The 26040-nt window shown below is 36.9% G+C and overlaps 1 protein-coding gene across 35 annotated transcripts in view; it reads left to right on the top strand.

Annotated features, from left to right (window-relative positions):
- Window positions 1-26040, top strand: part of C2CD5 (C2 calcium dependent domain containing 5) — a 93613-nt gene that overhangs the window by 12613 nt on the left and 54960 nt on the right. For 5 of the 35 annotated variants that reach the window (XM_008259545.4, XM_070049476.1, XM_051850318.2 and 2 more), the window contains exons 4-13: window positions 72-243; window positions 4510-4605; window positions 5522-5677; window positions 7829-8027; window positions 11561-11712; window positions 14749-14940; window positions 16496-16581; window positions 17205-17237; window positions 22031-22139; window positions 25475-25540. In XM_008259545.4, coding sequence (XP_008257767.1) covers window positions 72-243; window positions 4510-4605; window positions 5522-5677; window positions 7829-8027; window positions 11561-11712; window positions 14749-14940; window positions 16496-16581; window positions 17205-17237; window positions 22031-22139; window positions 25475-25540 — 1261 coding nt within the window. Of the gene's footprint in view, window positions 1-71; window positions 244-4509; window positions 4606-5521; window positions 5678-7828; window positions 8028-10508; window positions 10634-11560; window positions 11713-14748; window positions 14941-16495; window positions 16582-17204; window positions 17238-22030; window positions 22140-25474; window positions 25541-26040 lie in introns of all 35 variants that reach the window. The other 30 variants (XM_002712710.5, XM_002712712.5, XM_070049482.1 and 27 more) reach the window with 12 other exon arrangements.

Raw genomic sequence — 26040 nt, 5'->3', positions numbered from 1 at the left:
GGGTTTAAGTATACATGTGTGATAATTAAGAATTAAAAACTATCAGATTTAATTTTTAGGTGTACTTTTAGGTGGATGATGAAGACCTACAAGACGAGCCTCTGCAGATCACAGTGCTCGACCACGACACGTACAGTGCCAATGACGCCATTGGCAAAGTGTACATCGACATCGACCCTTTACTGTACAGTGAAGCTGCCACAGTCATCTCGGGATGGTTTCCCATTTACGACACTATACATGGTAAGAAGTGTTTTAGGAGAGGAAGTCATAGTGTCAATCTTTATTATTTCTCTTTGAAGACATTTGTGCTATAGTTGGTAGTTTTGAAATATGTATCTTTAAAAGTTGGCTTAAAATTTTTTCTTTTAAAGATTTATTTTGTTTGAAAGGCAGAGTGATGGAGAGAGGGAGACACAGAGAGAAATCTCCCATCTGTAGGCTAACTCAAATTATGATAGTCAGGGCTGGGACAGGCCAAAACCAGGAGTCAGGAACTTCATCTGGGTCTCCCTCGTGGGTTGCAGGGCCCAAGTACTTGGACCATGTTCCACTTCTTGCATGGGCGCATTAGCAAGCAAGGAACTGAGTTGGAAGCAGAGGAGCTGGGACTCGAACTGGTGCTCCAGTATGGGATGCTGGTTTCATGGGTGGTGTCTTAAGCTGCTATGTTGTACTCCTGGCCCCAGGATGCCTCTTTAAAAATACACAAGTAGTAGTAAAGTATTGTTGGCGTGATTGTTACTTGTCTGCACGTCATTTGAAATAATACCTGCTAAATGTGTACAATGCAGTAATTTAAAATCATCTAGTATTAGTTCTCTGTAATTTCTAAAACACATTCAGTCTGATGTTACTGGTTTTTTTCTGTTTAAAAATTCTTCAGAGACTGTCTGTTGCCGGAAGCATGAGTTCTGCATATGTGGTAACAGTCAAGCTCCCTGGGCAGCTTTCCCAGGGTTTGTGAGTTGAGAACTGTTTTTAGCACAATATTCATGTGTCATTCCCTATTTTTATTCTCCTAAGTATATGGTGGAGTTCTCTGGAAATTTTCTGATACACGCATGTGATATTACTGCACATTGAATATGGAGCAGAAGTAGGAATCTATTTCATTAACAATACTCAGATTTGAAAACATGTAACAGTGCACTCTTGTCACTAATTTTTTGTTTTGAAAATGAAATTATTTTAAGAAATTGCATATGTTAACTTAGTTGTTATGACTTTAGAAGACATGGGAAGTAATTTTTTACAATTCCCAGTTTTAATTTTTAATATGGCAAGTATTGATATGACCTACATAAACAAAACCTCTTTGAGGTCCTCAGTCATTTTCTTTTTAATATTTATTTGTTTATTTAAAAGAAAGAGCTAAAGAGAGAGAAGGAGAGACAGATCTTCCTCTACTGGCTGACTCAAATGTCTGCAGCAGCTGGTCTGGGCCAGGCCAAAGCCAGAAGCCAGGAGCTCAACTCTGGTCTCCCACGTGGGTAGCAGCAGTCCAAGCAGGTACTTGGACGATCATCCCCTGCCTTCCCAGAGGTGTTAGCAGGGAGCCGCGTTGGAAGCAGAGCAGCTAAGACTCAAACTGGCTCTCTGATATGGGATGCAGGCATCTCAAGCAGCAGCTTAGCCTGTTGCGTTATAACACTGGCCCCTCCTCAGCCATTTTTAGGATTGTAAAGGGATCCTGCAAACAAAAATCTGAGAATTGCTAGACTAAACATATAATATGTCTTTAAAATGGTGAAGGGACCTATTCAGAACTGGTGCTTCTCTTTCTAGCCTTGTATCTTTATGTCATTTTTTACGTTTTTTGGGCTGGCAACTCCATTGATAGTAGTTTATTGTAAGAAAATAATTTGTTGGCCGGTGCCATGGCTCACTAATCCTCCACCTGTGACGCCAGCACCCCGGGTTCTAGTCCTGGTTGGGGCGCTGGGTACTAGTCCCAGTTGCTCCTCTTCCAGTCCAGCTCTCTGCTGTGGCTGGGGAGGGCAGTGGAGGATGGCCCAAGTGCTTGGGCCCTGCACCCGCATGGGAGACCAGGAGGAAATACCCGGCTCCTGGCTTCGGATTGGCACAGCACCGGCCGTAGCAGCCATTAGGGGAGTGAACCAATGGAAGGAAGACCTTTCTCTCTATCTCTCTCTCACTGTCTATAACTCTCTCTCTGTCTCTAGTTCTGCCTGGCAAAAAAAAAAAAAAAAAAAAAAATTTGCTGACAGTCACATATGTTTAATGTCATTTATGTTCCATTACTTACTAATGATTAAAATGGCAAAATAGGGTGAAAATCAGGATTTACTTAAATTAGACATATGTAGACCTTAGTTATGCAGAAGAGAAAAATGTTTTCAGAAAACAGTATCATTGGGAAATGTGTATGATTTGTTATGAAGTACAAAGATCAGATTATAGAACATTATACTTTACCCCAAATTTGTTTAGAAACTAAAACATTGCATATATGCAGTATCACTAGAGAAATTGACAAAGCATATGATAAATTTTTTTGTCCTTTTTTGTTTTTTCACTTTTTTCTACAGTGTATGTGTTTTACCTTTGTAATCAGGAAATAACAATCAGCTAAATGTTATGTTACCAGTTAAAAAATAGATGCTGAGGGAGCAGACAGTACTGTAGCACAGCAGATTAAGTTGTCCCTTGGGAAATCTGCAATCCATATTGGAATGCCTGGATCAAGTCCTGCTATTCTGCGTGTGTTCCAGCTTCCTGCTAATGTACCCTGAGAGCAGCAGGTGGTAGTTTGAGTATTTGGTTCCTGCTACCCACATGGGAGACCTGGATTGAATTCTGGCTCCTGTTTCAGCCTTGGCTGGCCCTGACTGTTGTAGTCATTTGGACAGTGAACCAATAGATGAGAGGTGTCTCTACCTTTCAAATAAAAATGAAAATAAATAAAATAGATTAAGAAAAAAACATTCTGAAGAAGTAGTCTGGGCTTGAATTAAGGCAATACCTATAATAAATGAGTGAATTTTCTGAACATTTTGTATTAAATATTGTTTTTAGTTGATTCAGTGTTTATGGACCTTTTGTTAGTAACATAATCTTACTATTTCAGTAGTGAAATTAGTAGGTGCTTTTCTTGGACAGTTTCACTGTAAGTATCAAATTGATGTGAAATCAGGATAGTCTAGTAAAAATACCTAGTGATTGTTTAGAGGTAAGTTCTAATCATTTTTATATATTTGGGCATGTTCTGAAAACCCTTATTTTTAGTTAGCTTATTTTAATTTATATTCATTGAAAAGAATAAAACTTATTTTGTGTTAAATCAGATTCTTGCACAGTTAAGATTATATGTGCTGGGTTAGGGGTCAGCAGTGTGGTGCAGCAGATTAAGCTGTTGCCAGGGATGCCAGCATCCCACATGGCACTGATTGGATTCCCCGCTGCTCCACTACCAGTCCAGCTGATGTGCCTAGGAAAGCAGGGGAAGACAGCCCAAGTCCCTGGGCCCCTGCCACCCACATGGGAGACCTGGAGGAAGCTCTTGCTTTAGCCTGGCCCAGCCCTGGCCATTGCAGCTATTTGGAGAGTGAACCAATGGATGGAAAATTTATCTCTCTCTCTTTTTCCCTTTGTAACTTTGACTTTCAAATAAATAAATAAGTCTTTTTTTTTTTTTTTTTTTTTTTTTTTTTTTTTTTTGACAGAGTGGATAGTGAGAGAGAGAGACAGAGAGAAAGGTCTTCCTTTTGCTGTTGGTTCACCCTCCCATGGCCGCCACGGCCAGCGTGCTGCAGCCGGTGCACCACACTGATCTGAAGGCAGGAGCCAGGTGCTTCTGGTCTCCCATGGGGTGCAGGGCCCAAGCACTTGGGCCATCCTCCACTGCCTTCCTGGGCCACAGCAGAGAGCTGGCGTGGAAGAGGGGCAACCAGGACAGAATCCGGCGCCCCGACTGGAACTAGAACCCAGTGTGCCGGCGCTGCTAGGTGGAGGATTAGCCTATTGAGCTGCGGCGCCAGCCAATAAATAAGTCTTAACAACAAAAGTGTATGTGTTGGGGTCATGAAAATCTAACCTTCAATCCTGCCTTTGCTACTTAAAGCTATTATTAATTAAATGTTTCCACTGTAAATTGAGGTTGACAGTAGTACGTTTTTGTGTTAATGTGAGGACTGTGGAATACTGTATGTAAAGCATTTAGGGCATCTTCTGTCACTGCTGTTGCCGCCACTATGAGATTTATCATCATCCTCATCTTTGAAATGGAACTCCATTCTGGTTAGTCTTGGTTCAGATAAGTGATGACTTGTGGCAGAAATGCAGATTATTCATTCTCTAATGCATACATGTTCTACTTCAGAAAATAGAAGAATGTAGTGAGTATGAAAATAATTAAGAAACAAAGCTAGCTTTACTGATTGATAAATTATATAAATTATTTAAAAATCATTGATTGACACTTATTTGTTTGCTTACTTACATGTTATTTTCTGAGGCAGAAACTTGATTTTCTTTTTGCAATTATAGGTATCCGTGGGGAAATCAATGTAGTTGTCAAAGTAGATCTCTTCAATGATTTAAATCGCTTTAGACAGTCATCATGTGGAGTCAAATTCTTTTGCAGTAAGTAAATAAGTTGTATTCACTTAACATTAATATTCTTAAATATGGGAAACAAATGAATATTTCAGAGGGTTAATAAAAAGGGTGGTTTTTGTTGGTTTTAATGCCAAATAAAATTGTTGATTTTCCAGAAACAGTTATTGTGTTTGAGAATAAATGGTATCTAATGTTTTTGAGTTTATAGAGCTCAATAGCCAAGCACTGGTGCTGCCCCACATTACACATGCTTCTATAGGCATGGAATCATTAGAACTCTGAAGTACAGGGTCTGAATTGGGCAGATCTGGGCGACACATAACCAGCCAGTACAGGTAGGGTTCATATAAAGTAGCTGAGTTAGTGTTAGTATACAAGCATCTGTTTTAATTAAATGACTCTGCTGCATAGTGTGTTCACTACTGAATCAGTTGGCCATTTGGGCATGGATTATTAGGGACTGTAGCTCTGTGTGACTCCTCAAATTATGTTAGGAAGATAAAGCTGTGATGTTTGAGGCTGCAGTATGCAGCATACAGAAGAAATTTTCTTGAGAGCTTTGTATAATTAAAGAACTTTAAGATTTATTATCTGCTTTGTACCTGTTTATAAAATAATCAGCTGATGTTCTGATTTTTTAAACTGTATTGAATATCATTTAAGATAGTCTGTAGTTATTTTTCAAATTATTTAAGTCCAATTTATATTTACTGTGCTAATGTGAAAAAGATGATGAAAGAAAATGACTTTTTTGTAAGAATAAAAGACCTCACATGACTATGTAATTGAAAGTACTAGTATTATAATTATATTGAGATTGTCATAGTAGAAGTAGTCTTGTGTTATCTATCCAAAAGTTGAGAATGTACATACGCATTTTTTTAAAAATTGGATTTTACGTTGCAGTAAATAAGGCATAACAGATAATTTGTTTTAACAGCAACATCTATTCCAAAGTGCTATAGAGCTGTGATAATTCATGGATTTGTAGAAGAACTTGTTGTCAATGAAGACCCAGAGTATCAGTGGATTGATCGAATTCGCACACCAAGGGCATCAAATGAGGCCAGACAGAGACTCATTTCTTTAATGTCAGGTATTTAAAAACAACAAAAACAAAATAAACTTTAGTACTGACTGATGTAATGCTCCTAAAATTTTCACTTTCCTCTGACATGCTACAAAATTTTACAGCAAGGGCTTTGATTGTGAATGTTTCCTTGCCCCTGACCCCATCTTCCAGAACACAGGTGCATTGCCCTCTTGTAAGAAGTGGAAATCCGAATCACCAGGCTATAGTTCCTTCCTAACCAGGTAGCAGAGAGAAATTGTGTTATGTCCATTAAGTGGGACAGTGGGAAGAGCCTTGAGTGAGAAGGTTCAGGAAGGAGCCCTGAGCAGGAAACTGGAGTCTAGTTTTCCTCCCCATAATATGTTTTGTTTTTTTTTTTTTTTTGACAGAGTGGACAGTGAGAGAGAAAGAGACAGAGAGAAAGGTCTTCTTTTTGCCATTGGTTCACCCTCCAATGGCTGCCGTGGCCGGTGCACTGCGGCCAGCGCATCGCGCTGATCCGAAGCCAAGAGCTAGGTGCTTCTCCTGGTCTCCCATGCAGGTGCAGGGCCCAAGGACTTGGCCCATCCTCCACTGCCTTCCCGGGCCACAGCAGAGAGCTGGCCTGGAAGAGGGGCAACCGGGACAGAATCCGGCACCCCTACCGGGACTAGAACCCGGTGTGCCTATTGAGAAACGGCGCCGGCCCCATAATATGTATTTATAGTCTGAGCTTAGACGGATCATCTGCCTCTCTTCCTGATTGTGTTCAAATGCTTTCTTCTCCCAGTCCTTTCCTGAGAACTCACTGTAGCTCCCTCTACTCCTCCTGTCAGTTTCCTTGCCAATCTTACCCTATTACCTTTCTTTGTTTTTCTTTTAAGAACTCCTATACCACCTAAACTTTATAATTATTTGTATATGAGTAATTGTATATAATTATTTGTATATGAGTAATTGTATGATATATATGTATATACTCAAGGATACATATACACAAGTATAAATGTTACATTTATATTTAATATAGTATTTGTATTCTGCGTATTTCTGCTTATATACTTATAAATATAATTGTGTCTATTAGAATTGTTTTTATATTCATATTTTTATTATTTAATATACTGTATAATATTTGTTTACATATGTAACTTTTGGTTTATCCCACAAATATGTAAACCCCACTAGATTGGGAGCTTTATCTTTCCTGTTCACCCCTGTGTCTCTACTACGTAATAGAAAGGAGGAATGTCAGCACATAGTACAGAATCCAGAACAGTTTTGTAAATGAATGCATGAATGAATGACCCTTACTCGCACATCAGTAAAATGCAGCTAATGATATCTTACCTCTCTGAAAGTCAGTGGCTGGACCAAATAATCATTTGTTTCCTACAAATGCTAAAAATTTGATTGTTTAAAAAATATTTCTGACAGGCAGAGTTAGTGAGAGAGAGAGAAAGGTCTTTCTTTTTCCGTTGGTTCACCCCCCAAGTGGCTACCACGGCTGGCACGCTGCACCGATCCGAAGCCAGGAGCCAGGTGCTTCCTCCTGGTCTCCCATGCGGGTGCAGGGCCCAAGCACTTGGGCCATCCTCCACTGCCCTCCCCAGCCACAGCAGAGAGCTGGACTGGAAGAGGAGCAACCGGGACAGAATCCGGCGCCCCGACCGGGACTAGAACCTGGGGTGCTGGCGCTGCAGGTGGAGGATAAGCCTAGTGAGCCGCGGCGCTGGCCCAAAAGATTTATTTGTTTATTCACAAGGCAGAGTTACAGAGAGGCAAAGGCAGAGGCAGAGAGAGAGAGAGAGAGGTCTTCCATCTACTGGTTCACTCCCCCAAATGGCCGCAATGGCCAGAGATGATCCGATCTGAAGCCAGGAGCCTGGAGCTTCTTCTGGGTCTCTGACATAGGTGCAGGGGTCCAAGGACTTGGGCCATCTTCTGTTACTTTCCCAGGCACATTAGCAGGGAGCTAGATCAGAAGTGGAGCAGCCAGGACTCAAACCAGCTCCTGCCAGGGATGCTGGCACCTTAGGCAGCTTTACCTGCTACACCACAGCGCAGACCCCAATCTGTGTTTTTTCTTTTTTTTTTTTTTTTTTTTTTGACCCGTTTTCTGTTACTGTCATAGCAGTTAATTGTGTGCAGTGTAGAGATAGGAAGCAAGAATGAGTTTTTTTTCCCTTTTTTCAGGTGAATTACAAAGGAAGATTGGTTTGAAAGTCCTTGAAATGAGAGGAAATGCGGTGGTTGGGTACTTACAGTGTTTTGATCTGGAGGGCGAGTCTGGGTTAGTGGTGCGAGCCATAGGAACAGCGTGCACTCTGGATAAATTAAGTAGCCCAGCAGCATTCCTTCCTGCATGTAATTCCCCATCCAAAGAAATGAAGGAGTAAGTATGAATCAGGAGATTGTTCTTATGGAGATTTTTATCTTTCACTTAGACATTTTCATTTGATTTGAAACATTTTATTAGCATTGCTCAAAATACATTTTTTCCTATCATGATTTTTCTTAGATAATTTCCAGAATTTTAGAATGTTTGTTATTCCTGATATTTTATTTGTGCTTCCTTCATGTGAAACTCAAACAATATAAAATTAAGTTATTACAAATTTTTAGATACTGTATTTTTAAGGCATAAAATGATTTTCCTGCATTGGGTGGAATTTTACTTGTTTTCTAAGGAATACATACCACCCCCATGTTAATCCAATTATACTTACTATTGACACACAAGCAGGAAAGACTGAGTTGTGCAAGAGTCTGAAACTCATATGTCTACAGAGGCCCTGCAGTTTATGCAAGTTAGATTTGAAACATTTCTGGTCCTAAACATTTTGGATAAGTGCTTTTCAACATGGAGTGTTTGAAATAAGATTTTTTTTTCAACATGGAGAGATTTTTTTCAACATGGAGTGATTTTTCTGTCATAATGACTGGAGGCAGCAAAAGATTCTATTGGGACTAGAAATGCTGATAGTCCTACACAGCAAAGGACAGCCCTATACAGTAAAGTCTTACTCTGTCCTGAATGCCAATAGTACTTCATTGAGAACCATTGATCTGCAGATTTTTCTAGATCGAGTTGACAGACTTTTTCTGTAAGTCGCTAGATGGTCTAAATAATTGAATTTTTCCTGATGCCATGATATAATTCTGCCATTATAGTGTGATCTCAGCCATGGACACCATAAGGGTGTTTGTATGAGGCACTTTTATGCAAGGAGGCTAATAGAGTTAGAACTCTAAGAGTATGTTTGAGTGATGCTCTCATCTGAATTTTCATGTTATGTTGTAATTTGAACATTTCACAGTGTTCATTTTATTTTACCACTATTAAGGTGTGTTCCAGTTTGTAACTTTTTCTTTTAGATGTTTAATGTAACAAGATATAAATCTTTTTGGTACTTCCAGATGAATTCTCTTGGTAGTATAAAGTGTTTTCAGTATGATTTATTGTTTCCCTGCTTAAGAAAAAGTCCTTTTCAATACACTTTAATCAGATTCCTCGTGTGCACAGCACTGATTGTTAGACTTTATAAGTCTGAGAATTCTTAGCCTTTTTCTCATTTCAGCAGAGACATGCAAAATGAAAAACTTTTGGTTGGATAACAGTAGATCACCAGTTTGATTGTTACCAAATTTTAAATTTATATTAGCAACAAAATCAGAACCATTTGTCATATTATAAAATCAGTGCTATTTTTGGGAAGTCGTCTTTGGACCCTAGGGAAAGCCATCTGGCTAATTCATGATAGCTCACATTTGAATCATGATAAATTGTGATTGGTAGAACTGTTCCCTAGGCCATCAGTAGTCTAGCAGTGAGAGAGAGAAGGTCAGGAAAAGTGGGCCTGCCTTCAATTTCACTTCTAAAACAATGAAGATATGATGGTGTACTTTATACGATTGCTTCCTCCCAGTATACACAAACAGAGGCTTTCTGTGGTGAAATAATTGCTAATACGAAGTCCAGCGCTTTTACATAATATTACCTTCTTTACCCTATTCAGTGAACCCTTTCAGCCAAATTCCTTCTGGAAAATTTTTAAGTGTTATATGTGAATGTGTATTTGTGTATCTGATCTCAGTATTTTATATACTCAGATGGGGTCTGTTGAAAGATATAAGTAGGTTTCTTAACCAAATTTCAGTTGAGAATGTAGTTCATATAATATACTGTATATGGGAACTAGACAAATTTACATGGCTTTAATAATGTATTTAGAACCAGCATGCTTCTGCTTTGTTTTGTTTCCACTGCAGCCTGGTTTTAAGCTGTGTGTTTCATGTGTTGAAATACTGAAATGTATATATTTGTTTATATCATTCAGTTCCCTCATTTTTCTTGATGCTGTCATTTTTCATATTCTTAAGTATCCCTATCTTAAGATACCAGACACAGTTATTAAACTTCATTTATAGAGAACTGTAATTAACTGTATTAGCGATTCATCTCAGTTTTAAAGATAATATGAGATTATATTTGACTTTTCACTTATTTAGGTGTTCCTCCCCCAATAAAACTGTGTAAAGTTAAATTCTGCTGTCATGAAAATAGTAGCAAATACGTTAAAACATTTTAAAATCCAAATCTTAGTATTTTTTTATCTAATTTAACTCTTTTGCTTGCTACTTTTCTAATTCATAGTCCTAATTTATTAACTCAATCCTTTCAAACTATAACTATATCCTAACAAATTAGTATTTAGATATTCTTTTTTAACTTCAACTAGTATTTTGCATGCTGTGGCTTAAAAAATAAGTTTTCTCCCCCAACTAAAGCTCCTTCGAAATTATTTTAACATAACTTTGCAATCTGTTGTATGTATTGTTTTCTTTTCTTCCACTTTGACCACAAATTCCCCAGGTCTCCGCTGGTTCATCCTCCAAGCCATGGATGCCGCTCGACTCACAACAGCCCAATTCACACTGCTACTGGCTCACGACTTACTCAGAACTTCTCTGTGTCTGTTCCCACTCTCATCTATACTGGTACGAGACTGCTCAGACTCCAGAGCTGGGGAGAGGCAGGCAGGCAGGTAGTGTAGGCAGGTACCATGAATCTTTGCTTCCTCCCTTTCTTACTCCAAGTCCAGCAGCAATGAAGAACTTCCATTTTTTAGCCACCATACAGGCTGTCACTAGATGGAAGTGCAAGTGTTCTTCCCGCTTCCAAAGTCTCTTCCACAGATCTTGTGAGACTCCTCTGCTGTGTATGTATACTGTGAATGTTGAGGGGAATCTTCCAGTGTGTATTTTTGTATTTGTTCAGAAATCAAATTGAAGAGATTCTGAATGAAATCGCTTCCAAAGCTTCTATTTGCTAATTTTCTTTATGTACAAAACTGGATACAGTAGGGTCTGTTTGATTCTGTGGAAGAGAGCTTTTGGACAACAGGTAAGCAACAAGTCTGCATTAAATGCAGGGGTTCATTTTCCTCTCTGCTGTGTTTTTAGCTGTGGCACTCTTGATGCTGTGGGATAAGGAAACATGTTTTTTTTCTTTTGAAGATACCTGTGTGTGCAAATATAAGAACAATTACAAATATTTGCACACACCAGTTGAAGCCATCATTTTTTCTTTTGTAATTTAAAAAAGCATTGTTGATTTGAAAATATTTTGTCATATTTTTATTTGGTTTATTTCTCTTTTTAATAATTTTTACCCCCTTAGTCCATCATTTCATGCTTTTTTGCTTTTTCCCTTGGCTTATTAACTGTTTCAATGCAGATAATATTTATCTGGAGATGATGAGTGGTTAAACAGCAATCGGTTGTCTTTGGCCTCCTTCCCAGCTCCACACTTAAGAAATGACTGCTGGCCCTGCCCCAATACTTTCCTGGTGTTTGGATCATGCTGCCAACCGCCAAGCCCTCTGGCACATGACTGCTTAATATTTCTCCACCTTCTTCTGGCAGGATTCCCTTCAATGAAGATCCCAATCCCAATACTCACTCATCAGGACCCTCAACCCCTCTGAAAAACCAAACTTATTCCTTTTCACCTTCCAAGTCCTACAGTCGACAGTCCTCTTCTTCTGACACAGATTTGAGTTTGACACCCAAAACTGGTAAGGCACTTCCACCCGCCTTTTGTTCTTTTTTTTTTTTTTTTTTTTAGAATTTGTTTCTATTTCTTAACTAGGTTTCCATCTAAATCTTTCCTCCTGTTTTTGGCAGTTAAATTAAAAGATAATGTGAATACTAGTTATTTTCAGTTACTACCAATAAAATATGGAACTCTTGGGTAGCTCAAAAACTATCTTGTTTGGAGAGCTACATTTTGTTGATTTAATCATGGTGAGGGCATAATGCCAAAGTTAATTTATCCATGTAGACATTTTTCATTTCATGTTCAAATTTAACGGAACAGCATCTTTAAGCATTCCAATAGGAAGTAGCATTAGAAGCTTGCCATCAAATTCCTCATGCAGCATGAGCTTTTTTTGGATTCATTGTTTTTACCTAGTTCTGAATTTCATTCTAAGACTTTATTATGAAAAACTTCATAACAACTAACATGGTTATATTGGTGTGCATATATCTATTACCTTGTTATTTTAAATATTTGGTTTTGCTAATCTTGCTCTCTAAGTTAAAAAATAGCATTTTAACTTATTCATTAAATTTATAATTTTTATCCTATTTTTATTTTGATGAATAATCTGTAGGGATTTTTATAAATATATTTTGTAAGAAAAAGCTGATTAAAATTAAAGTAGTTCTTTACTCCTTAAAACAGTATTAATTCATTTAAAGTATTAAATTCTTACTCTTTAGAATAAAAAAAAATAGAAAGCTTTTGATTTGCAATTTCTGTAAATAGTGCTTTTGTCTTACAGTCTTCCATCCAGTTTACTAAAGCACAGTTTTTATTGTTATTTCTAATTTACATCCTTAATAACCTTATTTTTGTGTTAGAAAAAATTTATAAAATAATACCAGATGCTGTAAAAACAATAAAAATAAGTCTAAATCACTTCAACTTCTAAAGAAAGCAGCTTTTCAAAAAAAACTGTGGACTAAATTTCATTGTTCATAAATGTAATCATGAAATATGAAACTATGGTCACTATCTCATTTTTTTCTTTTTACAAATACCATCAGTCCTCTGGGTCTGTAGGTTCCACATTGTGGATTCATCTAAACACAGATTGAAATTATTTTTTTTATTTTTATTTTTATTATTTTTTTTTGACAGGCAGAGTTAGACAGTGAGAGAGAGACAGAGAGAAAGGTCTTCCCTCTGTTGGGTCACCCCCCAAATGGCCGTTACAGCCGGCACACTGTGCCAATCCGAAGCCAGGAGCCAGGTGCTTCTTCCTGGTCTCCCATGCGGGTGCGGGGCCCAAGCACTTGGGCCATCCTCCACTGCCTTCCCAGGCCACAGCCGAGAGCTGGACTGGAAGAGGAGCAACTGGGACAGAATCCGGCGGGTATATGGGATGCTGGTACCACAGGGGGAGGATTAGCCTATTGAGCTGCGGTGCCAGCCTGAAATTATTTTTTTGAAAATTGTGTCTGTACTGAATTTACAGAATTTTTGTTGTCATTCCCTAAACAATATAGTGTAGCAACTATTTATATAGTATTTACATTGTGTTAGGTATTACAACTGATCTAGAGATGGCATAAAGTATATAGGAGTTATAGATAAGTTCTAGGCAAATACTACACTACTTTGTATGGGAGCCTTAAGCCTCTGTGGATTCTGAATCCGCAAACGTCCTAGAGCCAGCGCCCCTCAGATATCAGACTTCTTTTCCCTAAGCTTTCCAGTAGGCAGTCAGTTGTATTACCCGTGAAAACTTTATCTTCTAGCTCTAAATTTTTAGGTTTTACACATTCATTTATATCATTCAAATGTATTTCTACATTTGTAAGCTACCTCTGAATATTTATTTTGCCTGTACTTTTTCCCTACCTCTACAGTTTACATGTTTTTAATGAATTGACCTTATCGTGAATCCTTAGCCAACCTCAAATAGTCCTGAGGAACTTGGCTGTTTCTCATAGATATTTAAAATGGTGACATTGTAATAGTTGTCTGAAAATTTCTCAGGCTATAGTTTAGCATGTATTTCCTGGTTTTCATTCGTTTAATTTACCTGTATGTAAAAACCAACTTCTTGAGAAGTAGTGAGAAGAGTTAAGCTGGTTATAATTTATGTATTACATATAAAAACTCAAAAATAGGATAAAAATAATAAAACTTAGACTGAGAAAGTTGTTTTTCCTGTTTATAGTTACAGCTCTCATTTGTTTTTCTGATAATTTAAAATTTTCATTTAAAAATTTCCATTTTTATTTGTGTAGATTCTAATTTTTGTCATTTTACCAGGCTTTATTACATTTTTCCCAAGTACTCAGCTAATAAGAATGGAGCTTTAGAATGCTAGTGTTGGAATAGTGATTTGACAGCTGTCTTAATCTAAGTGTTAACATTTTTAGGCTGTTAACCAGGTATAGTTTTTGTGATCCCGAGGGTATTGCGACCCTTTAGGGTACCCAAATCTCCGTAAATGCACCCGGATCAGGTGAAAGCAGTGAAAGTTTTAGAGGGCAGAAAATATTAACATCTGTCTCAAGGCTGAGCAGAAAGAAGTTACTATGTATTTAAAATTCATAGTGACAACTGTACCTAATGTGGTACCAAGTATTTCATTTTTTTGTGTAGGTATTCAATTCTAATACCCATAAAAACTGTTTTAGTTAGTAATACTTTAAATAAATGTTATTCTTTAAGGCAACAAGTTTCAAGCTTAAAAAGTTGACAATGGGTACATTTAACCTTAAAAACTCTTAAACAAAAAAAAGAGCGGGTATTTTAAGTAATTTGAAATCAGTTGAAAATGATTAGAATGGCATAAAGTCTTAAGATAATGATTTAAACAATTTTAATGCAGGCAAAGTTTGTAAAAGTTTTGTTAAGTTTCAGACTCAGCTGGACATATGGTCTTGCTGGTGACTTCATAACAATGTAATTTGTCTGTACATTTTGAAATTCATTTTTACTGTTATGTTTTTGCTTCATCATTGGTTTCCTTATCCTACATTTTCTGATCATCTTCTGAATCTGCATCTCTTTCTGCTACTTTCCTCTACAGCATCTTCCCCACAGGGACCTAGGATTTACCTGTGTCCCAGCTCCCCCTCTCTGTCTTGTGGTTCCCTTCATCTTAAAAAGTCCTGTCTCCTCCTCTCGGAATCTAACCTTGCCCCTCATCAGTCTAGCCTTGTCAGCCCAGTTCTGAGGAAAAGTGTTTCTTTCAGTGAAGAGCTGTTCCTGGCTGCTTCTGGTAGGATCAAATTATGTCAGCTTTTTAATCCGTATGTTTTAAGTCTCCTTAAAAAATTAATTACTTTGTACTGTAAAGAACTATTGAATATGTTATATAGGATGTATTTATTTATTTTCTTACTGGTAGAGATAAATGATCAGAATTTATCATAAGGAAATAATTGGGGGTTATTGGATAGATAATTATGAACATTCCACCAAATTATTTTATATGTAAAAACTCATTTGTCTAAGGCCACAGATACATGTGGATATTCCCAGTAATTATTTAGGATCTTACTACTGGCACTTCTGGTTTAGGAGCTGTACTTTTCTTTCCCTTCATACCAACCCATTCACACTAGATCTGTTCCATCCTGTGGCTAAGCCATATGGTTACATTAGTAAATTATTCTGTTTGAATCAGTTTAAGTCTCATTTTGATGATACTGTTTCATTACCCATTTTTTTCTGTCCATTGCATTAATTATCAAGTTTTCCTGCTATATTTTCTGATATTTCACTTATCACTACAAATTTATATTTTATTTTGTGGCTTTTAATATGCTTCATATAAAGATCTAAGTTTTATTTCTATGTTTAGTATTGTATAGTCTCTAAGAATAATGTTTAGGTTACTATAAGAAAAATAAATTCCTTTTTTTTAAAAAGAACAGATGGGACTATACACATGCTAACCTGTTTCCTTATCCAAGAACAGCTAAAACTGTGAAAGTAAATTAGTTCCTTTTTAAATCACTGTAGTAAATTTGACTAGTATGTATTTTCAGTTTTGAAAGGGTGGGATTAAATCTAGTATGTAAAGCACTGACTTCTCACCTGGCCCCTGCTTTCTATATTTCTTAGATCCATAGTTGTCTATTGTACTTTCAAAACAGTAAAATAAGATAGGAAAAGAAATTTAAAGTTAAGCTTTAAAAATACATCTAAGAGCTTGGGAAATAGAATTCTTTCATCCATAACTGTGTACATCTGTGATGTGTCTATTACATGTCTATAATTTTTATTTCATTTTTTAAAATTTATGTTGACTTTTGTGAATGAGTATTGACAGGTATCAAAACAATGCTCTTTAGTCATATTTAGAAATGGGAAGTTATCAAGAAATGTTTGATTATATTTCAGAATTGCCTAAAGTTAGTGTTTTTTGGAGAATTTTGTATTTTAAGTGTGCATAATTAGTGCTTTTCTTCTGTGTTTATTTTTAATCACATGTTTACTATTTCTCTTATTTTAATATTCTTAAAACTGTTAGTAAAGTAAGCAACTGTTATCTTGTTTTTTTTTTATTAGAATACTCAATATTTAAAAATAGAATATTATACAAAGATTCATCACCTTAACATAATTTTTTGGACAAATTAAGTCCAAATCTTGCCTCTAAAGAAAACTTTGTGAATGAAATACAGTAAAATAGTTGCAATCCCAAAATACTTTAGATATTTGGATCATTTTATAATATTCTGACTCATGTTTATACATATAAATGCAATTAAACTTTCTGTTTCTATAGTTGTTGTTTTGGTTGTTGTTTATGTACTGATGTTCTGTAGGAATGGGAAGTGGTAGTGCTGGAAAAGAAGGGGGGCCATTTAAAGCCCTTTTGAGGCAGCAGACTCAGTCGGCACTGGAGCAGAGGGTAAGATCCACTTGACATTCCTTGTTATTATCCTGTCGATACGACTTTATTATCTTGTGCTTCCATGGACGTCTGTACTTTCATGAACTGTTTCTGATCATATATTTGTAATATTGCAGATTTGAACTCTGAAGTATATTTAAGGTTTTAAAGTGTTTTTTTAATGAATAATTACTTTTGATTTGGAATGATTCTGTACCGCTTTTTGTTATGTCCTCCAATCTATTAGGAGTATTCTTTTTGGAACTACTGACTGCATGATGAAATCATTTTTGGTTTTCTATTATGTTTATAATATAGAAAAGGAAATGGCAGCCATTTTTGTAGAAAAAGCATTTAAGTAGCCTTTTAGAATACTAAAAATAATTCTATAGTATATTTATTTTGTTGAAATTGTTTTTTATGACTGGCCAGTTTCTTTAGGTTTAAGAAATGTACATATTTTATGTTTTCAGAGATGAATATAAATAATGTGGTTCTGTTGATCTGGTACTTTTATTTTCATCATTACAAATTTAGTGTTTCATTGCATTTATTTAGTAGGAAAATACGTAGTTACAGTTTTTGGATGATTTTTCTTCTTTTTTTGTTTTTGTTTTTGCTTTATAAACTTCATTGCTAAGGGAGGATCGCCTCATAGGTTCTGTAGAAGGCGGGTATGTTTCTGAACATGTGTGAGAGCCTATTTCTTGTGTTGGAAGCTTTTCTAGTTTTAGTCCTGGTCATTTAAGTTTTATTTAAGCTTTTAGTAAGTGTTGTCAGCTTTTTTCTTTGCATAATGCTCATTTGTTTGCTTGTTAACTTAGTAACACTGTGAGGCTCATGTTCTTTTTTCTACTAATACAGTGCATGATTTTATATGTAGTGTCCATTATTTTAAGATACAGACCCATAGCTTTTATTATGTCTGATTTAGAAGCTATAAGCATTTATAGATTTTTATTTGGTGTGTTTCATTTTCACCATCACTGAGAGGAGGGAGGCAGGTGAAATATATACTAAATACCTGTGAAAGTGTGGGTTTTTATTAAACAGAGATACTCCCTTTCTACAGGTTAGGCTCTTGAAACTAGTGGTTTGCAGATCCTCTTATTAGAAATACTGCACTTTAGTTTCCTAGACATTTTCCCCTTCTGTTGAAAGTCTATGTGTAGGCCCTGTTTGCCTTTTAGCCAAGGCTGGAGAGAGCAGAAATGAACTAAGAAGAGTGATGGGGGTAGCTGTAACTGTTTTCTTTGCTCTGTACCCTACCAGGTAGCAGTTGTCTTTCAGCTACTCTTACCTCTTGCATTCATACCTAAGCTACTGCACCAAAAGACCCATTAACATGTTCCAGTCATCTCTGAAAACCAAATGTAGGGGCTGGCATTGTGTGTAGCAGGTAAAGCCTCCACCTGTGTTGCTGACATCCCATGTGGGTGCTGGTTCTTGTCCTAGCTGCTCCACTCTGATCCAGCTCCCTGCTAATGGCCTGGGAAAAGGAGCAGAAGGAGTGTGCAGCCCCATGCACCTGTGTGGGAGACCCGGAAGAAGCTCCTGGGTTCAGCCTGGCCTAGCCCTGTCAATTGTAGCTCTCTGGGGAGCCAACTAGCAGATGACAGATCTCTCTCTGACTTTCAAATAAGTAAATAAATCTTAAAACACAAATATAGCAGAAAATTAAAAACATGGAAGAGGGTCAGAGTGAAGGTGTTTGTGTCCATTTACTGTGTTTTAGGTCAGAATGGTCTTATCTCCTGCCCCCTCCTGTTTTCACATTCTCCAGAGAGTCTCTTATTGCTGCAAATATGATTTTTGTAATCCAGTTACTGTTCCAGCATTAGCATCAATAGAAAAATTTAAATTGCCTTGAAATTTGACATAATGGCATTTTGCCTGCGTGTTATACCTATGACTTCACCATCTGTAGTAAGAACCATCTCACTTTAACGGGAAAAAATAACAAACAGTGAAAATCATTTTGAATTTACTGTAGGTAACATTTGCATTTTCAAATACACTTTTAAACATTCTTAAAATTGGGGACACATTAGGTACACATTGCTAGATATTCTTCACGGAATTCACAGCAAGGGTGAGGGGATCTGTGGTTTTCCTATACGACTTTGTAAACTCTTAGTTTGCTACGTCAGGAGATCTCTATAACCTGTCCTCACTGTGGCAGTTGCCCGAGGGTGTAGGCTGCTCTTTTACCCATCTATATAATGCATAGTGAAAGCATTGCCAGGTTTAATTTTCTCATTCTCATTCTGCTGCTAGTAATATGGCTCTTCTTTTGGGCAAATTTATTTAGAAGCATGAAGATTACCTCATATGTTCATATATGACTTAGTTTTGCCCAGCTTGAACTCTAAATCATGTTATTGACATAATGTACTTTTTAAAATATTTTTTAAAAATTTATTTCTTTGAAAGGCAAAGTTAGAGAGGGAGAAAGATAGAGAGATACTCCTTCTGCTGGTTCACTCTTCAAATGGCTTCAATGGCTGGGGTGGGGCCAGGCTGTAACCAACAGCCTTGTAACTTCATATGGGCCCCAAGTAATTAGGCCATCTTCCACTGCTTTCCAGGCACATCAGCAGGGAGCTGGATCAGAAGTGGAGCAGCCAGGACTCGAACTAGCACCGATATGGGATGCTGATGTTGCAGGCAGTGGCTTAACCCACTGGGCCACAACACTGATCCCTGTGGTTATTTGTTAAATATTCATTTCCAATCCTTTTAACTCTCCCTGAGTAAGTGGTATGGATTTTTTCGTCTTGAAGAGTGGAAAACTTTATTTGTCCAACCTCTTTTAATGGTTATTCAAGTAGCAACTCTCAAAAATAAAACTGTTGTTCTTGTCTCTCATAAAAGCATTAAAGCATAAGTTGACAGTATCTTCACAATAGATGCCAGAGTGTTAGGAGATGAGAAAGGGAGAAAAAAGTTTTATTTAGATTGAGCTTCTACCTGTGAATTGCTTGGTATAAAGCAGATATATTTTATATTTCAGTAAGACTCTTTCTTCTTTAAGAAGATAGAAATTACCTTTTTAGGTCCTGAGTTGTATGTTTTTCTTCAGTTAAGAGATTTAGCATGGTTTATTAGATGTCTCTGAAATATGTTTTACTATAGAACTTTCCAGTTAAAATACATTTTAGTGAGGAACACACTTTGGAAACCATTGATACAAACCAAATTTGGTGAATTAGGATCTTTTAAGAGGTGGGGTAATTGATACATCCTTTAGAATCTGCTGCTGGTGGCAGCTATGGCTCTCCTAATTAGTTACTTTTCTAGAAATGAAATTTTGGTTAAATAACAGGCTTTTTAGTTATGATAGGTTATGAAATTATTTGTTTTAAAGTGGGTTGGTGGGCCGATCAGGAAACCTGGAGACTTAGAAGACAGAATTTGCTAAGTCAGCAGAGTGTACCTTCATGCCTTTGGAAAGCTGTTGCCTTCTGTTCTCTGATAAGCTCTGCTATGCCTTCTCCCTTGTTCTTTCTTCCACTCTCCTGAGATCTGGGGAAAAGAGTAAATAATCCTGAATAGAGAAATCATTAAGGTTCACACTTACCTAAAATCTTATATGCAGATATTTCACAGTGAGTAAGTTTACTAAATTTCCTAGCTTTACAAGAAAGTGCTGTTTTCTGTTTTGCTTCCAAAATTTTTATTTTCAATATCTCTTGTCTAGTTATTTAAAAGATTGAGATTAATGTAAAGTACTTTTTTTTACCCATTTGGAATCATCCCATGAGGAAATTTTAAAAAATTAGATATTTCTGACATTGGGAAAACTGTCTTAAATGTCTGACTTATTACGGAAAGCACGTTTCTTGTAACATAAACTGACCTATGCATTTCTCAGAGAGAAATACATACACATTTTTGACTGAAGGTTTTAGAATGCATTTAACTGACAAACTCCTTTTGTGTTCTCTTTTTTTCCTTCTCTCCCTCTGTCAGTTGGGCAAAGCCTAAACATTTTCTAGACTGTGTTTTATTTTTTCTAACGAAGCCTGGATTTTTCTTGCCTTGTTAATTTAAAGATTTGTGTGCGCACACACACTTTGTACTCTACTTTCGTGAGTTACTGAGGCATGCAGCTCTTTTAGCTTTGTGCCAATTGATCCCAAATTGCTATGCCTTGTGGATTATGCTTTTGTGAGTTTGTATTCTCCGTGCTTTAAGCAACCAGTCAGTAATCTTGCTGCTTTTAATGTACCTGGTTCTAGTAGTGTTCTGTATCTATTTCTCTCCCAGCTTTTCTTTGTTGCATTGAGTCTGCCATGGTATAGAAAATAAGATAATCCTAAATTTTTGAATTCTATATTCCTAACATATGTATTTATAACTTTACTCTGTGGGTATACCACAGTTGAATAATATAGGCAGTGGGGATCTCCTATGAACAAAGAGCGTGAGCTTTTGTAGTTGGAACTGTACAGTTCTTTTGACTATTGAGAGCTCTGCTTGGCTTATTTTCCAGCTCTCAGGTAAGTTCAGAGTAACTGAGGCTACTGGTTAGGCGAGCTCTGTGAATTTTGCAGGGAAGATAGCAGCTTTCTCTGATCTGCATCCACTTTGTGTAACGGAGGGAGGGACCTCTGTCTGGGCAGCTGCAGGACCTCCCTTCTCTCCTGGGTGCTATTTCAGTGGATTCCTTTCTCTGCTTGATCATTTCTTTCTGGCATGCTGCTTCTCACCTCGCAGTTAATGAGTTTTCTGTGCCTAAGAGCAGAGGTGAGAAGAGCTTGTGCCATTTCATTGCTCTTGTATGCCTCACCCCTTGTATGCCTGCCCTAGCTCTTACATGCCTCACCGCTTTCCTTAGCATTCATTTCTGTACTTAGCGCTGTCCTGCTGCCCTGGTGTTGACGGAGTAAGAGCACAGAATCCTAGGCAGCGATGTTCTCAGCCTGCCTCACCTTGGTGTGTGTGTGGCCTTATGGTCCCTCTTTTCTGCTAACCCGTGCTGCCCCTCCACCCTTCCCAGGTCCCGTTTTCTTTTACATCTCTTAGCCCAGGCCTTGGGAGTCTTCACCAATAGCACACACTTGGTGTGTATGTGAGAGGGTGGCTACACCACTGAGATCTAGAGAAAGGGTGGACAGGTGGGGCAGTCCACTCATCTCACTGTGAATTTGCACCAGAGCTGGGCCCCGATGGAGAGAAAAGAACAGGTTCTGAGTATCTCAGATTGGACTCAGAACATTTTTTCTCATCGAGACTTAATAGGAGGGGCATTTGGATTTGGTGTAACATTGCACATATGGGGAAATGAGTTTGGAACTCTGACCATCTAAGGAAACTTAATTACGATGCATGTGTAATCTGTGTTAAAGAGAGAGCTTTCAGTTTCAAAGTAGACAGTACATTTTCTTATGACAAGCTCTTTCGCAAGCATGTTTGTTATGCTTTACACGTGATCAGTAATGTTTTCCCTCATTTTCTCTGTTAGGAGTTTCCATTTTTTACCTTGACGGCATTTCCTGCTGGATTTCTTGTGCACGTTGGAGGTGTTGTTAGTGCACGTTCGGTGAAGCTTTTGGATCGTATCCACAATCCAGGTACATTTTTAAAAAATTTGATTTCAGTGTTTCCTTTATTTAAATTGTGATTACTAAAGTTGATTTTTATAATGTTTCTTAAGCCAGATCTATCTGAAAAGAGAAGCAAAAAGAAAGTAAAATTTACACTATCTTAATTGAAAATAAACCAAGTAGAAGTATATTCTAGTTACTTTCCTAAAAAAACAAATGAACAGGCCTTGGTTTATTTTTGGCCAAGTGTCACTCTGAGAGAATCCTTAAATAGCTTTTGAGTTAGCAGTTTACTTTGACCCATGGACATAAAAAATTTTAAAATTTTACCATTTAGGACATTAATTTAAGATGTTAATTCTTCTCATTAAAAATAGCTGTTTATAGGTTATTGAATTTCATTCCTCAAAAAAATACATTTTTTAAAAATTTATTTATTCAAAAGGCAGCGTTATAGAAAGACAGAGAGAAAAAGAAGGAGAGGGTGTTTCTTCCATCCCTGATTCACTCCCCAAATGGCTGCAATGATCAGAACTAGAGTCAATCCAAAACCACGAGCCAGGAGCTTCCTCTGGGTGTCCCACATGGGTGATGGGGCCCAGGCAGTTGGATCATCTCCTATTGCTTTCCCAAGCCATAGCAGAGAACTGGATTCGAAATAGAGCAACTGGGCCTCAAACCAGTGCCATATGGGATGCTGGTCCTCTGCAGGTGGCTGCATTACCCCTTTGCCACAGCACTGGCTCCCAAAAAGGCATTCTTTTAAAATGTAATTGTAAACACTGTGTAGAGGATCTAAAAATTAAAAAAATCAACAGCCTCCTAGCATCTGACTCCTTAGTTTCTCTTATGTAGCTATTTGTTTGATTCACGTAATAAACAAGAATAGTAGTTCCCTTGTTTAAAACCTGGGCCATAATTTTAAAAGAGGTAGCAATCAATGTCCAACTAATTTTAGACCTTTGAATTGGAAATACTTTGGTGATTGTTCTTAATCTAAAATGATCGTGATAAATGGTAGGAACTTTTTTTTTTTTTTTTTTGACAGGCAGAGTGGACAGTGAGAGAGAGAGACAGAGAGAAAGGTCTTCCTTTGCCGTTGGTTCACCCTCCAATGGCCGCCGCTGCAGCCGGCGCACCACGCTGATCCGATGGCAGGAGCCAGGAGCCAGGTGCTTTTCCTGGTCTCCCATGGGGTGCAGGGCCCAAGCACCTGGGCCATCCTCCACTGCACTCCCTGGCCATAGCAGAGAGCTGGCCTGGAAGAGGGGCAACCGGGACAGAATCCGGCGCCCTGACCGGGACTAGAACCCGGTGTGCCGGCGCCGCAAGGTGGAGGATTAGCCTATTGAGCCACGGCGCCGGCCGGAACTTTTTGAATGAAATGTGTTCTTGCATATCACTGACTGGATGCTCAGTCATTTGCTCAAATGAGTTATTATATTGAAGACATCCCTGAAGTCAGAAATTATGTTAATATCTTATATTATCATTCTCAGTAACCTCTTTATGAGGTTTGTATTGACAGCTATAAAAAGGAGTGTGAAATGCTTTGAAGTCATTGGATGGAAGACATTCATTGCATAGTGAGTTTGAGGATAGAGAGTATTTCTGTCCTTTAAAATTTAAAACAAACAAACAAACAAAAAACTTGTGCCCTGCGATTTGATGTCACTTGAATTAATTACAGAGAAGCAAAATGGAGTTCTTCTGGACATGATGGACATGAATAGGAATTCAGAAAAGCAGTGCTAGCCAGGATTATGTAATTCTAAGGCTAAACAAATACCTTTTAAGCATCAGCATTCCTTTTTTTGTCTCTGTTTAATTTTGTTCCTTGTTTCTTATTCTAGTCAATTGAAGAATTTTTCTTTATTATAGTATTTGTATATTCTGTAGCAAGTAATGAAAAAATGAGACTGATGCTAGTTTCATGTACTGAAATCTTGTAGGCTGTGCCAAGTTCTACATCTTTCTGTGTGGGAACTTAAATTATTTAAAACATGCAAGCAAATACTAAGTTACAATACCTCACATTATCTGTGTTACCCAAGACCAGCTACTTGTATTTCTATGGACCTTTGATCAAATATTTTAAGAAATTGCGTCACCTGATACAGTAGCTACAAAAATGGTTTTGGAATATATGCAGTTGTTGGTGACGTCTTCTGTTTATTGAAAATACTTTGATTTTATTTTGTTACTTCCATATACTCTGAGTAAGCAGCAGAGTCTGGGAGAACAAATGAAGGTCACTTAAATAAGCTTTTAAGTGTAGAGCTCTTTTTAAATTGTCACGAGTTTTTTATTTAAAAAACTGCTCTTTGGTGTTTGCCATACCTGCCAGTTCATTCTAATTGCGTAAAACAAATGTAAGAATCCAGGTCCAGGGCAAAACCAAAGAGAATCCTTATTACAGAATATGCTCTGTGTTTTTAATTTCCGGAACTACCCATTCTCTCTTTTTCCTTCCCTTTCAGAATATTTTTTCTATTCACAGGTAGAAAAGCTGTTATGAATGAACTGTTTCCAAAATGGTTATGGACATACAGATATAAATGCTGTTAATGTTTATAAAAATAAATGTATTTTCTTTCCTTTTTAGTTAAATATGTATCAATTATATATTCTAATAGTTCCAAAATTAATTTGGTTTAAAAGATTCTAATTCTTTGGATTGTTTTTATGTATGTATTGTTAACTAAAAAGAAATATTTTCTTAAGACCATTTATTAACCTCAAGGCCCCTGAAGTAGTTATCTGTTAAAAAAAAAAAAAAACTTAAATTTGTTGAAGCTAAATGTTAAAACAGTGAAATTCCCATAATGATGAAGCAGTACTTTTGTGACACTGCTACTCTGTTGAGAGAAACTTAGGGTGCATTGAGATGCACATGCTGATATTTAAAGTACTGTGTTTGCATTCTCAGATGAGTCTTGCAGCTATTTTTTGACTAGTGAATATGGGAAATTTTTTTTTCACTCTCAGTATAGAAGGGTAAAAAAGTCTTAGTGTAAAACCATGACTACCTGCTAACTCTATAGATTATAATTTCGAGATTTTTGTCTTTAGAACTTAGTCCTTTGTTAAATATTTACCAAACAGGAACATACAACAAGGGAAAGAATGGGGTGGTTTTAAAAATTAACTAATAATTAGACTAGTTAATGGTAGATTACTATAGCATGCTTCTTCTTTCCCTTTCTATTTCTACTTCTTATTAACTCTGCTATCTGTGTCTTTCCAGTTCCTGTCCAGTGATGTTGTCAATTGTGTTCTTGTTTCTAGTGTTTTTTTGTTTTGTTTTATTCCTACTATTCTGCACCTAAAACTGATCTACTAATTTGCTGTTTTGAACTCAGCCTTTGTCGGAATTATGGGTAACACAAGATCTTACAAACTACTAGACTGGAATAGTTTCAATTCAGGTATTTTAATGGTCATTCAGTACTACATATGCTGACAAAAATTATGGCAGCTCAGTGAAGTTTTTAGAAATGTTCTAGATTAAATAGGCTTAATGTCAATTCAGTTATACAGATACATTCTGCAATATGTATGTAATAATGCAACTTCCATGGAAATGCAATTATAAAATGTATTAATTAAAACAAAATTAATCAAAACTATAGAAATACCGTACGTTATGAATTACTTTTTTTAGGTGATAAATTTTCAAGATGATAATTTTAAATTATTTTTATTACATTTTGGGCAGTTTTTTTCATACGTAAATAACATGGACATTAGCTTTATGGTTGAGCAAACATTTAACTATGAGTAATAACTAGTCTGATAAAACTTAAAGTATATTTAAGCTGTATATTTAGATTTGAATAGAATATATTTAGTGTTCTATTAAGACACTATAAAAGTATAATTGTTAGCATTTTTCTTTAAAATTCAGGAAGTGTTCTAAAATATAGTA

The sequence above is a fragment of the Oryctolagus cuniculus genome, chromosome 9, assembly GCF_964237555.1.
Source record: "Oryctolagus cuniculus chromosome 9, mOryCun1.1, whole genome shotgun sequence".
NCBI classification, from domain to species: domain Eukaryota; kingdom Metazoa; phylum Chordata; class Mammalia; order Lagomorpha; family Leporidae; genus Oryctolagus; species Oryctolagus cuniculus.
This window is presented reverse-complemented; position numbering and strand designations above follow the sequence as displayed.